Source organism: Stenella coeruleoalba, assembly GCF_951394435.1.
Source record: "Stenella coeruleoalba genome assembly, chromosome: X".
Classification (NCBI taxonomy): domain Eukaryota; kingdom Metazoa; phylum Chordata; class Mammalia; order Artiodactyla; family Delphinidae; genus Stenella; species Stenella coeruleoalba.
The window spans coordinates 93,403,106-93,417,133 of record NC_137152.1 but is presented as its reverse complement, the minus strand read 5'-3'; the positions used below and the strand labels follow the sequence as shown (position 1 = coordinate 93,417,133).

The 14,028-nt window shown below is 35.5% G+C and overlaps 1 protein-coding gene across 4 annotated transcripts in view; it reads left to right on the top strand.

Annotated features, from left to right (window-relative positions):
• The window catches only part of LRCH2 (leucine rich repeats and calponin homology domain containing 2), a 102,963-nt gene that overhangs the window by 69,119 nt on the left and 19,816 nt on the right, over positions 1–14,028 (top strand). For 3 of the 4 annotated variants that reach the window (XM_079909656.1, XM_079909654.1, XM_079909657.1), the window contains 6 exons: positions 6,654–6,698; positions 9,712–9,762; positions 12,006–12,063; positions 12,825–12,937; positions 13,119–13,256; positions 13,410–13,487. In XM_079909656.1, the coding sequence (XP_079765782.1) occupies positions 6,654–6,698; positions 9,712–9,762; positions 12,006–12,063; positions 12,825–12,937; positions 13,119–13,256; positions 13,410–13,487 (483 nt within the window). Of the gene's footprint in view, positions 1–6,653; positions 6,699–9,711; positions 9,763–12,005; positions 12,064–12,824; positions 12,938–13,118; positions 13,257–13,409; positions 13,488–14,028 lie in introns of those variants that run through there. The other variant, XM_079909655.1, reaches the window with a different exon arrangement.

Genomic DNA, 14,028 nt, shown 5'->3' with positions numbered 1-14,028 from the left:
AGTGATGGCTCCTTTAGCTTTGCTTTGTTATGAAACATACAGACCTTTTGTGCAACTTTATCCTAACATATATAAATGACTGAACCACAGGATTTCTTTGTTTGTGTCCCATGGTAAATTATTCATGATGCTGTTATTTAGAAGATTTATTGAAAGTGTGTGTGTGTGTGTGTGTGTGTGTGTGTGTGTGTGTGTGTGTGTGTGAAATCTAGCTCTCCAGTTTCATAGTTGCTAGGACTGATTTTGGGAGGTATGTTTTTCAGGTAAGCCCCTGAAACTAAATTTTGAAAAGTTTCAACATAATTGGCCAGAGTATGTGAGTAAGAAGATAATTTAGGTCAGATTATATAAGTAAATCATTGTAGGAGAGTTATATTAACTCTTTTAGACTCCCAGCCGCTCTTGTGTAGATTACTATTCTAGTAAATAAAATTTAATGTCATTGTTGCTGAAGTAAAATCACTGAATTTCTCAGAGTGAAAGTATTCCAGAAAATACATTGCTTTATTAAAAATTGTAAGGCCAGCAGGTCCGGGGAAGGGCCCAGGGAGCCAGACGGAACCCCCGCCAAAGTGGCTGATGCAACCGACACCTGACATTGCCACACCACTCGGCCCCGGTCTTCCCGCTCCCCGAGGGGCGGAACCAACGGCTCTGAGGCTGATGCAACCGATACCTGACATTGCCACAACACCCGAGAGATTACCAAAAAAGGGCTACTTCACACAGCAAGCACCTCCCCTGCGTCCGCCCCTATAAATTTTGTTCGTGCCCACACCTGGGCGCGACTTCTCTGGCCCCTTTCTTTCGGACCAGTGAACCTTGCCCGGGAGCGTTCCCAAATAAAGCTTGTTTAAGCTCTCCTCTGTTTTTGGTGCCGTTCCTTACAAAAATCTTTTACAGAAATTTATTAATATCATTTGAATAAGATATACAACAAAGTATGAAAATCTAACCTTTTTTCGACAATGTTCAATGTAAATTAGTAGCTTTAATTTCTTGTAAGAATGACAACACAAATTTCTAAATGCATTTGATGATTCATTTCTAAATAAAGTTTAAAAAAATCAGAATAACTATACCAAATTAGTTTTAAGGCTTATTTGATTTATTTAAATGCCATATATATTTGTCATCAAATGTATCTCACTACTTTTGTGATAAAACATTATAATGACTCTTAAAATACATATCTGATTTCATAAATATAGTACAATATTTTAACTTAATGGCTAACCCCAAGGAAAATATTTTTGTATATTTTCTCTGACCATGGTTAATTTTATACCGGAATAGGGAAGCCAACTGGGCTTCTGAAATAACCTGATTTGTTCTGAGTCAGAGTTTGTGCACAAGTACTGTCCCTTCTGTGAAATTAATATAAGCTTCAGAGATGAACTGATCTTTGTGTTTCTGAACAGGCCTTTATTGTAGTATTTGAATTTAGATATAATAAAACTTCAGTTATTCCAACTAATGTTAACTGACAGCTGAGTTGAATTAGTAAGAAGTTGGACTTATAGAATATTTAAAAATCTATGTATATATTCTGATTTGGATTTTAGGACCTTTAAATATGTGCAGTAATGTAAAACTAAGTATCTTCCTAAGTTTTCATGTATAATGGATATTTTAAATTAGAATAGCAGTTGAGTAATAATAATACAAGTCTCATTATCTAAGTTCTCGACTGTATCATCCTCTGTTTCTTTCCTTTATCAATTATCCGTTCACTCTTCTATGTCGTTTCTCTTTACCTTCCATCTTACAAATGTGCTCAGACCTCTACCATTATCCCTGATTCCCCTTTCAGCTGTTGCCTTATCTCTTTGTTTTCTTCTAGGGCCAAACTTGCCATTTCTAGATCTGCAGTTTCTGATCACTCCTTAACCCACTGCAGTCTGTCTTTTACCTCCATTTCTCCATGGAAATAGCCCCTCACTAGAGCCTAACATGTACCTACTAATGGCAAAATCTAGTGTAGCATTTGACAGTGATGACCACATCTTTCTTCTCAAAACTCCTTGCTTGGTTTCTGCCTCATTTTCCTTCCTTGATTCTTCTTTTTTCTTTTTGATGCTCCTGGCTAACTTTTCTTCTGATTTTTCTTCTGCTTGTTTTTAGGGGTCTCATCTTTTGTTACTCTCTCTGAAGCTTTTATGATTCCAGATGTCTCGTATTCTCCTGGGTCTAAAGTTACATCTCATAACTTTTTTTTCCTGTTCTCTGTACCTGTATTTCTAATTGTCTGGATGCCATGTATTTCAAATCAATATGTCTCCCCCTCCTGCCGCACCACCATGGAACTTGCTCCTCCTCTCTGTTCTTTATTTTAGTTAGTAGTAGTATTACCCACCCAGTTCTCTAAGCTCTATACGTCAGTCCTCCTTGATTTTGCTTTCTTTCTTTCTTCTTACCTTATTGGTCATCAGGATGCTAATTATGCATCTTTCTCCAATTCATTACCTCATCTCCATATCTACTGCCCTTGCTTTTGTTGGAACCCTCATTCTTTCTTGTCTGGGCATTTGTAATAACTTCTTAATGGTCCCCCTTTCTCTAGTTTCACAGTCCTTAGAGAAATCCCTGGCTTAAAATTCTTTATGGGCTCCCCATTATAACTTACATAAAATTTGGACTTTTAAAAAACTTCACGGCCATCCTTACCTACATCTTTAAGTTTTATTACCTGCCACAATTCACTCATTACTAGCTACTCTTTTTTACATAGGCTGAGCTTTTTTATTCCTTTGTGCTTTCCTTCTTCTGAGCATGCCCATTCTTTTATTCCTGAAAAATCCCTACTAATCATTTAAGATTTAGGGATGAGAGTATAGCATAGTAGTTAAGAGCTTTGACCTCAGAAATCAAACCACTTTGGTTCCAGTCCTTACTTAGATATCTACTAACTGAGTGACTTTGGCAAATTATCTAATCTTGCTGAGCTTATTATTTTTTTTTTTATCTTCAGATGACTCTAATAGTATCTTCCTTCATAGGATTATTATAACTACTGAATTATTTAATAATATAAAGTGCTTAGAACAGCACTTGCCACAGAGTATACACTAATAAATATTAGCTTATTATTCACTAAAATGTCATTCTTTTGTTTTTTTGTTTTTCTACCAGTCATCTTTTTTTTAAATAAATTAATTTATTTTATTTATTTATTTTTGGCTGTGTTGGGTCTTCGTTGCTATGCACGGGCTTTCTCTAGTTGTGGCGAGTGGGGGCTACTCACTGAGGTGGCTTCTCATTGCAGAACATGAGCTATTGGTGCCTGGGCTTCAGTAGTTGTGGCACATGGGCTCAGTAGTTGTGGCTCGTGGGCTCTAGAGTGTAGGCTCAGTGGTTGTGGCACACGGGCTTAGTTGCTCCGTGGCATGTGGGATCTTCCCGGACCAGGGCTCGAACCCGTGTCCCCTGCACTGGCAGGCGAATTCTTAACCACTGCACCACCAGGGAAGTCCCTACCAGTCATCTTTTTTCAGATGTTAATTCTCAATTAGGATATGAAAGGACTCAGCAAAGATCAGGGCTGCTGGGCAAAGAAGGTCATGGTCAGGAATGCAGACTGCGTCCTCCTTTTCAGTGGTACTTGCATAACTGCTCATGTTTGAGTTCCTTGTAAGAAAGGCAGTAGTTGAAAAGCACATAAGCATGGAAAGTCCAGTGAAATACTTGTAATACTCATAGTAACCTCTTTGAAGCTCTCCAGCAGTGCCTTTAGGGGTGAAATCCTGCATCAGTATCAAGCTTGGGCAGCTCCCCTGTTTTGACATCCATGAGTTTCTTCGCCTTCACTAGTATGCCTGATGCCATCTTGGGGTCCTGGTGTCCAACTGTCTAAATGTCACTTTTTTGTTGAAGTAGAACAAGAACAAGTGTCGTCAGTGACATTGTGCCTAAGGATGGCAAATAGGTTTATTCACACATGTCAACTCTATTCAGTGGCTATCTGGAACATTGGATTGAAAGTATATTGAGGCTATGTCTGGAATCAGCTGTAAAGAGCACCTTGGTAGATTAGTGATAGTTGTCATAAGTCATAGGAGAGACAGTGGAGGAATTTAGGTCTTGTATTTGTCATCCCTAATGCTCCTCATCCTCCAGTTTGTGGTTGAGCTATCAGGTAGGTTATCTATTTTTCCAAGAGTTATGGAAGATAATGCTGCGTAAGTAAAGGGGGCTATTAACTAGAACCTTGAATGCCAGGCAGAGAAATTTGGACATAATCTGAAAGTTAGGTTTTTTCAACAGAAGAGTCATGAGTTGCACGTAGTATTTTGAAAAGGTCAATCTGCCACTGATTTGCAGGATAATTACTGGCGAGGAGGAATCAGAAGAACTTTAGTGGTTGTCATAACTGTATTTCCTTGATTCCTGCTCCTAAAAACAAGCACTGTTTTACATTCTAGAATTTGTGATATTAAGCATATTACCTCTGTGCCTTAGTATAAAATGGAGATAATACTGGGTTGGCCGAAAAGTGCCTTTGGTTTTTAATTTTAAAAAAAAGACACAGTTTTCATTTTCTCCAAGAACTTTATTGAACAACATATTCACTCTTTTGTTCCACTACTTTTTCCAATTTTTCAGGCAACTTCATAATTCCATCGTCCCAGAACTTTTTGTCTTTTTGAGCAAAGAACTGTTCCAGGTGCCTTTTACAGTTTTCCAGGGATTTGAAATTTTTTTCGTTAAGAGAATTTTGTAAAGACCTAAATAAATGGAAACCCAAAGGTGCAATGTCTGAATATGGCGGATGAATCAGAACTTCCCAGCCAAGCTGTAACAGTTTTCGCCTGGTCATCAAAGAAACATGGGGTCTTGCGATATCCTGATGGAAGATTATGCGTTTTCTGTTGACTAATTCTGGACGCTTTTCATTGAGTGCTGCTTTCAGTTGGTCTAAGTGGGAGCAGTACTTGTTGGAATTAATCGTTTGGTTTTCCGGAAGGAGCTCATAATAGAGGACTCCCTTCCAGTCCCACCATATACACAACATCACCTTCTTTGGTTGAAGACCAGCCTTTGGCATGGTTGGTGGTGTTTCATTTTGCTTGCCCCACGATCTCTTCCATTCCACATTATTATACAGTATCCACTTTTTATCTCCTGTCACAATTTGTTTTAAAAACAGAACATTTTCGTTACGTTTAAGTAGAGAATCGCCTGCAGAAATACGGTCAAGAAGGTTTTTTTCACTTAACTTACGTGGAACCCAAACATCAAAGCGATTAACATAACCAAGTTGGTGCAAATGATTTTCAACACTTGATTTGGATATTTTGAGTATGTCAGCTATCTCCTGCGTGGTATAACGTTGAGTGTTCTCGGTTAATGTCTCAATTTGATGGCTATCAACTCCAATTGGCCTACCCGACTGTGGAGCATAGTCCAGCAAGAAATCTCCAGCACAAAACTTCGCAAACCGCTTTTGACACGTTCGATCAGTCACAGCACCTTGTCCATACACTGCACAAACCTTTTTATGCATTTTGGTTGCGTTTTTACCTTTCTTGAAATAACAAAGCATAATATGCTGAAAATGTTGCTCTTTTGTTCCATCTTTTTGTTTTTTTTTTTTTTTTTGCGGTATACGGGCCTCTCACTGTTGTAGCCTCTCCCGTTGCGGAGCACAGGCTCCAGACGCACAGGCTCGGCGGCCATGGCTCACGGGCCCAGCCGCTCTGCGGCATGTGGGATCTTCTCGGACCAGGGCACGAACCCGTGTCCCCTGCATCGGCAGGCGGACTCTCAACCACTGTGCTACCAGGGAAGCCCTGTTTCATCTTTAATATTAAAATGGCTATACAAAAATTTACCAATTTTGATAAGTCTTTTTTAAAATGCAAGCTGATATGACAGCTGTCACATACAATCTAACAAAACTGTTTTGAATGAAGTTAAAGACAACTAAGTGCTGCTAGAGCCATCTTACAGAAAAAACTGAATGAACCTTTTGGCCAACCCAATACTATTTACCTCAGGGTTAAGAATATTAAATGGGTTCATACATGTAACACACTTCAATCAGTGTGCGGTGTATAGTAAGCACTGGTATAAGTGTTATTATCACTGTTACTGTTATTGTATGGTCAATATATCCACTTAATATAGTATTTTTTTAACCTAACATCAGTAGGTTTCTTAAAAATGGATGACATTTTTGACTGGTGAGATTATAGGCTAGGCGTGAGATAGTGGGGCCTAGAATAGAATAATATTTGAGAGAATTCAGAAGAAGTAAGTCTGAGAGAGATTACAGAAAGAATTGACTTCTTGATGTTTTGTAAATAGTGGATTAAGAAAAAGGAGGATTTAAGACAGCACTCAGATAGCAAACCTGAATGAATGGGAAATGGATTGGTTTAGGAAGGAAATGTTACTTGATGTATGTACTTAGAACAATGCCTTGCACATAGAAAGTACTGTTTTGTGTTAGCTATTAGTAAGTAGTAGGACTGTTTAAACTGGTTATGTAATTAAACAGTTTATTTATCTTTACATATAATTTACATTTTATATATAATTTAGATAATTTAATAAAAGTACCAAAATGTGAATAAACCTCATATATAATTTACTAGTTAGAGAATTTATTTGTTCAAGGAAAAATAAAATAATGTGATTTAAATATTTTTCAGTATAAATCATCAAGGAAGAGTTCAAGTGGCAATGAAAACGATGAGGTGAGAAAACAGGGTAATATTAGCAATTGTTTAAAATATTTACTTTCACATGTAGTTGGCTCAATCAGAGTAAAATATAATTCATCTTTCAGTTTGTTATTGATTTAATGCACAAGTTTTTTCCAATAATAAAAACTGAGCATTGTTAGACAATTATTAATTTAATCATGTAATTTCCATCTGTCCTTTGTAGTTCAGCTTTAGAATTTTATTAACATTCATCTTGAAACTAATTAATTTAAAATTTTTACATTTTCCTATATTTTATCTTCTTAAATCAACCTGGTGGTCAATTGAGATTTTTCCTTTGGAATTTGTTAATCTCTTTTCACAGCTCTGTATACTATTTCAACACTTAAAATCAGATTTCTACCGTTTGTGCATTACTATAAATTTTTCTACCTCATCATTTTAAGCTGTACAGCAGCCTGGCATTTTTGAAATGATACAGTCTCATCACCATGAATACTTAAGCTTTGTGTATTTTTGTTTGGAAGGATTGGTAATTCATTTGATGTTGGATACTTGGCAGGGTTTCTGAAAACTCCTTTAATTTTAGGAAATGGAATCACCAAAAAAACGTTTGTTGTACCTGAGCTAGAAGTTCAGCTTGGATATTTTCCCTGTCCCTTTATATATTATATCCACTTTGATCCTGCCTGCTTCAATATCTAATCAGTTACCAAAACCTTTTTTTTTTGATACAGAAATATTCTGAATACATTCCCCACCTGCATTTCTGCTCTGGCACAGGCCCTCCTCATTTCTTGCCTGTATTACTGCAATAGCATCCTTGATCTTCTCCCTCTCTCCAGTCCATTCACCTCTCTGCTGCAAATGACTGTTTCAAAGAACACAAATATGATCAGGCCATTCCCTTGCTTAGAAACCTTCACTGTCTCCTCATCACTTAGAAGGTAAATTCAAGGTCCTTCTTCATTAAGCTCCTGCTTACCACATCAGCCTCAACTCACAATTTGCCTTCCTTTCACCATACTGTCCAAAAATGTGGAATTACAAGGTTTTCTGCACTCATCCTTACATTTATTGCTTTTTTTAAAACATTTTTATTGGAGTATAATTGCTTTACAATGTTGTGTTAATTTCTGCTGTACAACAAAGTGAATCAGCTATACATATACATATATCCCCATATCCCCTCCCTCTTGGGCCTCCCTCCCACCCTCCCTATCCCACCCCTCTAGGTGGGCACAAAGCACCAAGCTGATCTCCCTGTGCTGTACAGCAGCTTCTCACTAGCTATCCATTTTACATTTGGTAGTGTATATATGTCAGTGCTACTCTCTCACTTCATCCCAGCCTCCCCTTCCCCTTCCCTATGTCCTCAAGTCCATTCTCTACGTCTGCATCTTTATTCCTGTCCTGCCTCTAGGTTCTAAAGAAACATTTTTTTTTATTCCATATATACGTGTTAACATACGGCATTTGTTTTTCTCTTTCTGACTTACTTCACTCTGTATGACAGATTCTAGGTCCATCCACCTCACTACAAATATCTCAATTTCGTTTCTTTTTATGGCTGAGTAATATTCCATTGTATATATGTGTCACATCTTCTTTATCCATTCATCTGATGATGGACACTTAGGTTGTTTCCATCTCTGGGCTATTGTAAATAGTGCTGCAATGAACATTGGGGTACATATGATTTTTGAATTATGGTTTTCTCAGGGTATATGCCCAGTAGTGGGATTGCTGGGTCATATGGTAGTTCTATGTGTAGTTTTTTAAGGAACCTCCATACTGTTCTCCACAGTGGCTGTATCAATATACATTCGCACCAACAGTGCAAGAGTGTTCCTCATGACATTTTTTTTCTTATATTCCATATATATGTGTTAGCATATGGTATTTGTCTTTCTCTTTCTGACTTACTTCACTCTGTATGACAGACTCTAGGTCCATCCACCTCAGTACAGATAACTCAATTTCATTTCTTTTTATGGCTGAGTAATATTCCATTGTATATATATGCCACATCTTCTTTATCCATTCATCTGTCAATGGACATTTAGGTTGCTTCCATGTCCTGGCTGTTATTACTTCTGTGCCTTTGTCCTTGTTGTCCTCTCATCTTGGAATATTGTTAAACATCTACTCAGTTTTTTAGTTTCTCAGGAAACTTGATTTTATCCACCACCCCCACTGTTTCCCCAAGTGCCCCTTATCTGTGCCTCATAATATATCATGCATAGCTCTATCCTTATACTGAGAAGGTTGTACTACCCATGTAAATGAATCTGTTTTCCCCCTAGACTGAGAGATCCTTGAGTGGATGATATTTTACCAAATTTCAGTGTTCCCAGTGTCTAGCACCAGTGTCTGACATATAGTAGATAGTAATCATTTGTTGATGATGAATACATGTCGTCTGTGGTATGCATATTCAAGATTAAATGTTAAGAATTTTGTATTTGTTTAGTAGTAATCATTGAAAAAACATGGACCATTTAGTAGTATTTTATGCAATTCAATTAATTCTTTGTCATTATTTCTAAGCCTATGTTAGATACACATAATTTTCCAGGTAAATGTTATTATTTGGCGTGATGGAATTTTTGCATGCTTCCATGTACCTGTCTCAGATTGTAACATATTGTTGCCATTTCCCATCAGGAATTAATCTTAACACATGGCTATTTTCTATAGAAAGGTTTTTCATTTGTGATATTTAAAGGAAATATATTTATAAGAAAATATTTGATGTAAGTAGATACTACTTCTAAAACTTTAAAGGGCTTATGAATCACCTGAAATACAGATTCTGATTCAGTAGGTCTTGGGTGGGGCCTGGGATTCTGCATTTCTAACAAGCTCCCAGAGGATGCTGATGCTACTGGTCCACAGACCACACTTTGGCAAGGTGGTAGATGGCATTTTCCAGATTCTTCCTTTAGTAGTTAATCAAAAAATTTTCAGTTTTCCTTTTATATGTCTAAATCATCATTCATATTTTAATTTCATCTTTCATCTTCTTGTTTTTATATTTTAGCAAGACAGTGATAATGCTAATATGTCACCACAATCTCCAGTATCATCTGAGGTACAAGTTCTGTTTTTAAATGTGTTTACATAGGTTTCTTTGTCTCTTCTCTCTAACCTCATCTTTCTTTTTTTTAAGTGTAATTTATTCACCCATATTTAAAAATCCATAGTAGGTTAATTTATACAAACCTAGCCTATAAAAAATTCTAAGAACACTATATTTTTGAACAAATATTCGTAATCAATATCACTTAAATTAGTTATTGAAAAATGCCTATAGATCACAGAAAATAATTCACTTTATACATTTTTTTAGGTTTTATAATTCATCCATATTTTGAAATCAATGATAAGAACAGCTTTCAGATTTTAAATTTGAAAAAAGTACTTCAGCATTGTGCAATGGCCTTTGGTTTTTCTCATAACCAGTTAGGTCTGAAAGCAATGCAAGAAAAACTTCCTTTTTCCACGAGAAACATCCCTGTAGTGGGTTGTTCCTATCGACAGGAGGGTACACCTTTCCTAGTATCTTAGACCTAAGGAGGAGCATGGGGAGAAGGGGTAGATGAAAGTTAGAGTTTCTGAGATCTCAATCAAATACTTTGGTGGTTTGAATGATTAACTCTTCTAATTTAGTTAAACCTATTGCTTCACAATAAGAGAGAAATTTAAAAAATTCTAAACAGTATCTCTTCTACTTCAGATTACTTTAGTATTCTAAAAGTGTATTGGCATTAGTAAATAGATGATTATGTGTTTATTTGGTGAATTCAGAACTTTGTCTAAACGTTTGGATGATCCAAATTCACCATATAACTTTGGTTAATTAGCCAGTATTTCATCTTATATAGGTGATGTTAATTTTTTAAAAAGCCAGGATTCTTTGTCTATTGTTTTGGGTGAGTTGCATTATAAAACTGTTAAATGGACGTGGACATTAATTTTATAAATATGTTTCTAAATTATTTATATGGCAGGAAAATGGTTTGCATTCTTTTAGAAAATAATTTAAATTAGGATATCCTAAAATTAGTCTTTGTCACATGCTTTTGTAAATCCTTTTTTTACTTTCAGTTATAACAAATGTAAGTGCTGCCTTATTTAACTAGGTACTTTATGATTTTATGATCTGTGCTCATGGGGAGAGTATCAGTGCCAGTTTTCTCAAATAAATTATATTGCTTTTATAATACATTTTTCCTTACATTTGGATAAGTGAAAATTTTGTCTGGAAATTCATAACACTTTAACCAAAGTAATCAAGACAAACTGAGGCTTGTAGAGGGATAGGGTGGTGAGCATGTATTTTAGTAGCTCAACTGACTTTCAACTTGAATTGCTTATCATATGTTAATCAGAAAATTAAGAGAGTCAACAGAATTCTGATTGTTTTAGTTTCATCTGTGAAAGGAAAATGATAAAAACAATTAATATAGTGCTTTACTATTAACAAAGTGCTTGCCTATACATTTAAACCTAAGAGCAGTCCCATGAGCTGGGTAGTATCCTCATTATTTTACAGCTGCAGAGACTGATAACTTTTCCTAAAGACTCCAGTCGATAAATGGTAGAGAAGTGACTGAAGCCCAAACTCTGGCTACTTCAGTTGTTGTACAGATTAAATAAGATGCTGCTAAAATTACATTATCTTTCCATCTTATAATTTACAAAGTGTTTTCTTTTAGTTATCTCACTTAATCTTTACAACATCCCATTTTAAAGATGAAGGAACAGTTACAGAGAAATTAAATGTTTTGCTCAAGGCTTAGCCTAAACTTTCTGACTCTAAGTTCAGATTTTTAAAATATACCACAGTTCTTTCCAAAGCACACTACTGTGTGAAAGCACTTTGAAACAATGTGCATTCAGATAGAAGAAATAATACTTTATTATCTATCACTCTGCAGCCCCTATTAGTATGAATGTGTATATTTGCCTCAGATTATCCACTAAGGGTCAAGTCCATAGTAGGTACTGAGTAAGTTTTACTAATTTCACTTATCTTTTCATTGAAGCTTTTTTTCATTTTGGGGGAGACTTTAATCTGGTTCTTCATTCAAAAAATATCTATTTTATATGCTTCAATAATTTTCATTTTCCTTATACTATGAGGGAGAAGTCAATTAGCAAATATTTATAGACCTTTTAAAAGTGAAATATATCAATTTGAATTGAAATGCAGTTTACCTTTCTCTACTACACTAATCATGGAAAAAAATACTTCTCAAAATTGGAATGGATATGAATAACTACCTTGATTATTTTGAAAGAAAAGAGGTTTTATTTGTTTTTTGTTTTTAGGATTATGATAGAACTGATGCTTTTTCACATGGTCCCTTTGGCTTGAAGCCTAGATCAGGTAAATATATATTCTGCAAATAAAATTTATTGGCTATATATGAAACGAGTTTCTCAGCTTAAATGGGATTGATTCCATAGTTTTAAGTACACATAGATTCTTTCCCCTCTCCTAAAAGTAATTTTCTCTTAACCTTATTTGTCTTTCCAATTCCCATTCCCCATTTCTTTCTTCCTCTTTACTTTCAAGCTCCTGAAACCTCAGCTTTTTGCCTTAGATATACTGCAGTCTTATTTCTACTCTACTGTGACTGCTATTAGAATGACCACTCTGCCAGCAGACCAAACACTGTTTGAAATTATAGCACTCCATTATATTGTGGTTTTAAAAAGGGATCTTTTCGCATTTGGCAAGCCCAAAAGAAAATGGATCCATGTTACTTGGCAAGGTATTGAATTATAGTTTTTATTCGTGAATAACTGTATTGACCTTCAAGAATAATTTCCTTTTTCTTTAAAGATAATAAAGGCTGATTTGTGTTCAGTAATAATTCTTAACCTGGATCATAAGTTTCTAATAATATATGTTTAAGTAAGAACATGTATAGGTGGTAGAAATTGTTACACTTGTCTTCCCTGTTACTTTCAATTATGCAAATAAGCAGATTTCAGTTATATTCTGTAAAAAATATTTAGAATTTGTTAATAATAATAGTGTTTTATGTCATTTTGTTCTGGTTCTTTTTATCATGTCTCTTTCCCCACCGATGGTTGATCCTTCCTGTTAGCTTTGTAATAAGCTAGGAAATTTCTGTTTTATAGCTTTTAGCCGCTCATCTCGTCAGGAATATGGGGCAGCAGATCCAGGTTTTACAATGAGAAGAAAGATGGAACATCTACGGGAAGAACGAGAGCAAATACGACAACTTCGCAATGTAAGTCATATTGACCTTTCAGGTCTCCTTTATAGAAATGGGTTTAATGTGGAAAATTAACAAGGTATATTTTATTTTCAGTACTCTTTAAAATTTTAGATTATATAATGATTAGTTGCATAAATATATAACATATATGTTTAGATAGAATATCTGTGATTTATACCCGTTTCTTTTGTAGAATCTCGAATCCAGGTTAAAAGTAATTTTGCCTGATGACATTGGAGCTGCACTGATGGATGGGGTTGTTCTTTGCCATTTAGCCAATCACATAAGGCCACGCTCTGTAGCTAGTATTCATGTGCCATCACCAGCAGTGGTAAGTTTTGTCTGCAATTTGTTAGTTCTCTAAAGGAAGATAGAGCTTCTTGAAACAATCTTTAAATAATATACTTCAATAAATTTAATTTTCAGTTTTTATTAATTTTGTATAAATATACCTGAAAATATACCTTTTTTTCTTACTTTACAGCCTAAACTTAGCATGGCAAAATGTCGAAGAAATGTAGAAAATTTTCTTGATGCTTGTAAAAAGCTGGGTGTCTCACAGGTAATTATTTTTCTAACAAAATGATCATTTAATTATTAATTTATTGCATGCAAACTGGATTCTTCTTCACAGTAGGAATGAGTAATGCTTTCTGAACATGAAAATGAATACCTTCCCTTGGTACCTTCTACTGAGTCCCAGCTTCAACTGTAACAGCTATCTAATGAATGATTTTAAGCTGCTTTTAAAGTAATTGTAGAAATAGTTCCAGTTTTTCACCATTGAGGGTGATGTTGGCTGTGGGTTTGTCATATATGGCCTTTATTATGTTGAGGAAAGTTCCCTCTATGCCTACTTTCTGCAGGGTTTTTATCATAAATCGGTGTTGAATTTTGTCGAAAGCTTTCTCTCCATCTATTGAGATGATCATATAGTTTTTCTCCTTCAATTTGTTAATATGGTGTATCACATTGATTGATTTGCGTATATTGAAGAATCCTCGCATTCCTAGGATAAACCCCACTTGATCATGGTGTATGATCCTTTTAATGTGCTGTTGCATTCAGTTTGCTAGTATTTTGTGGAGGATTTTTGCATCTAT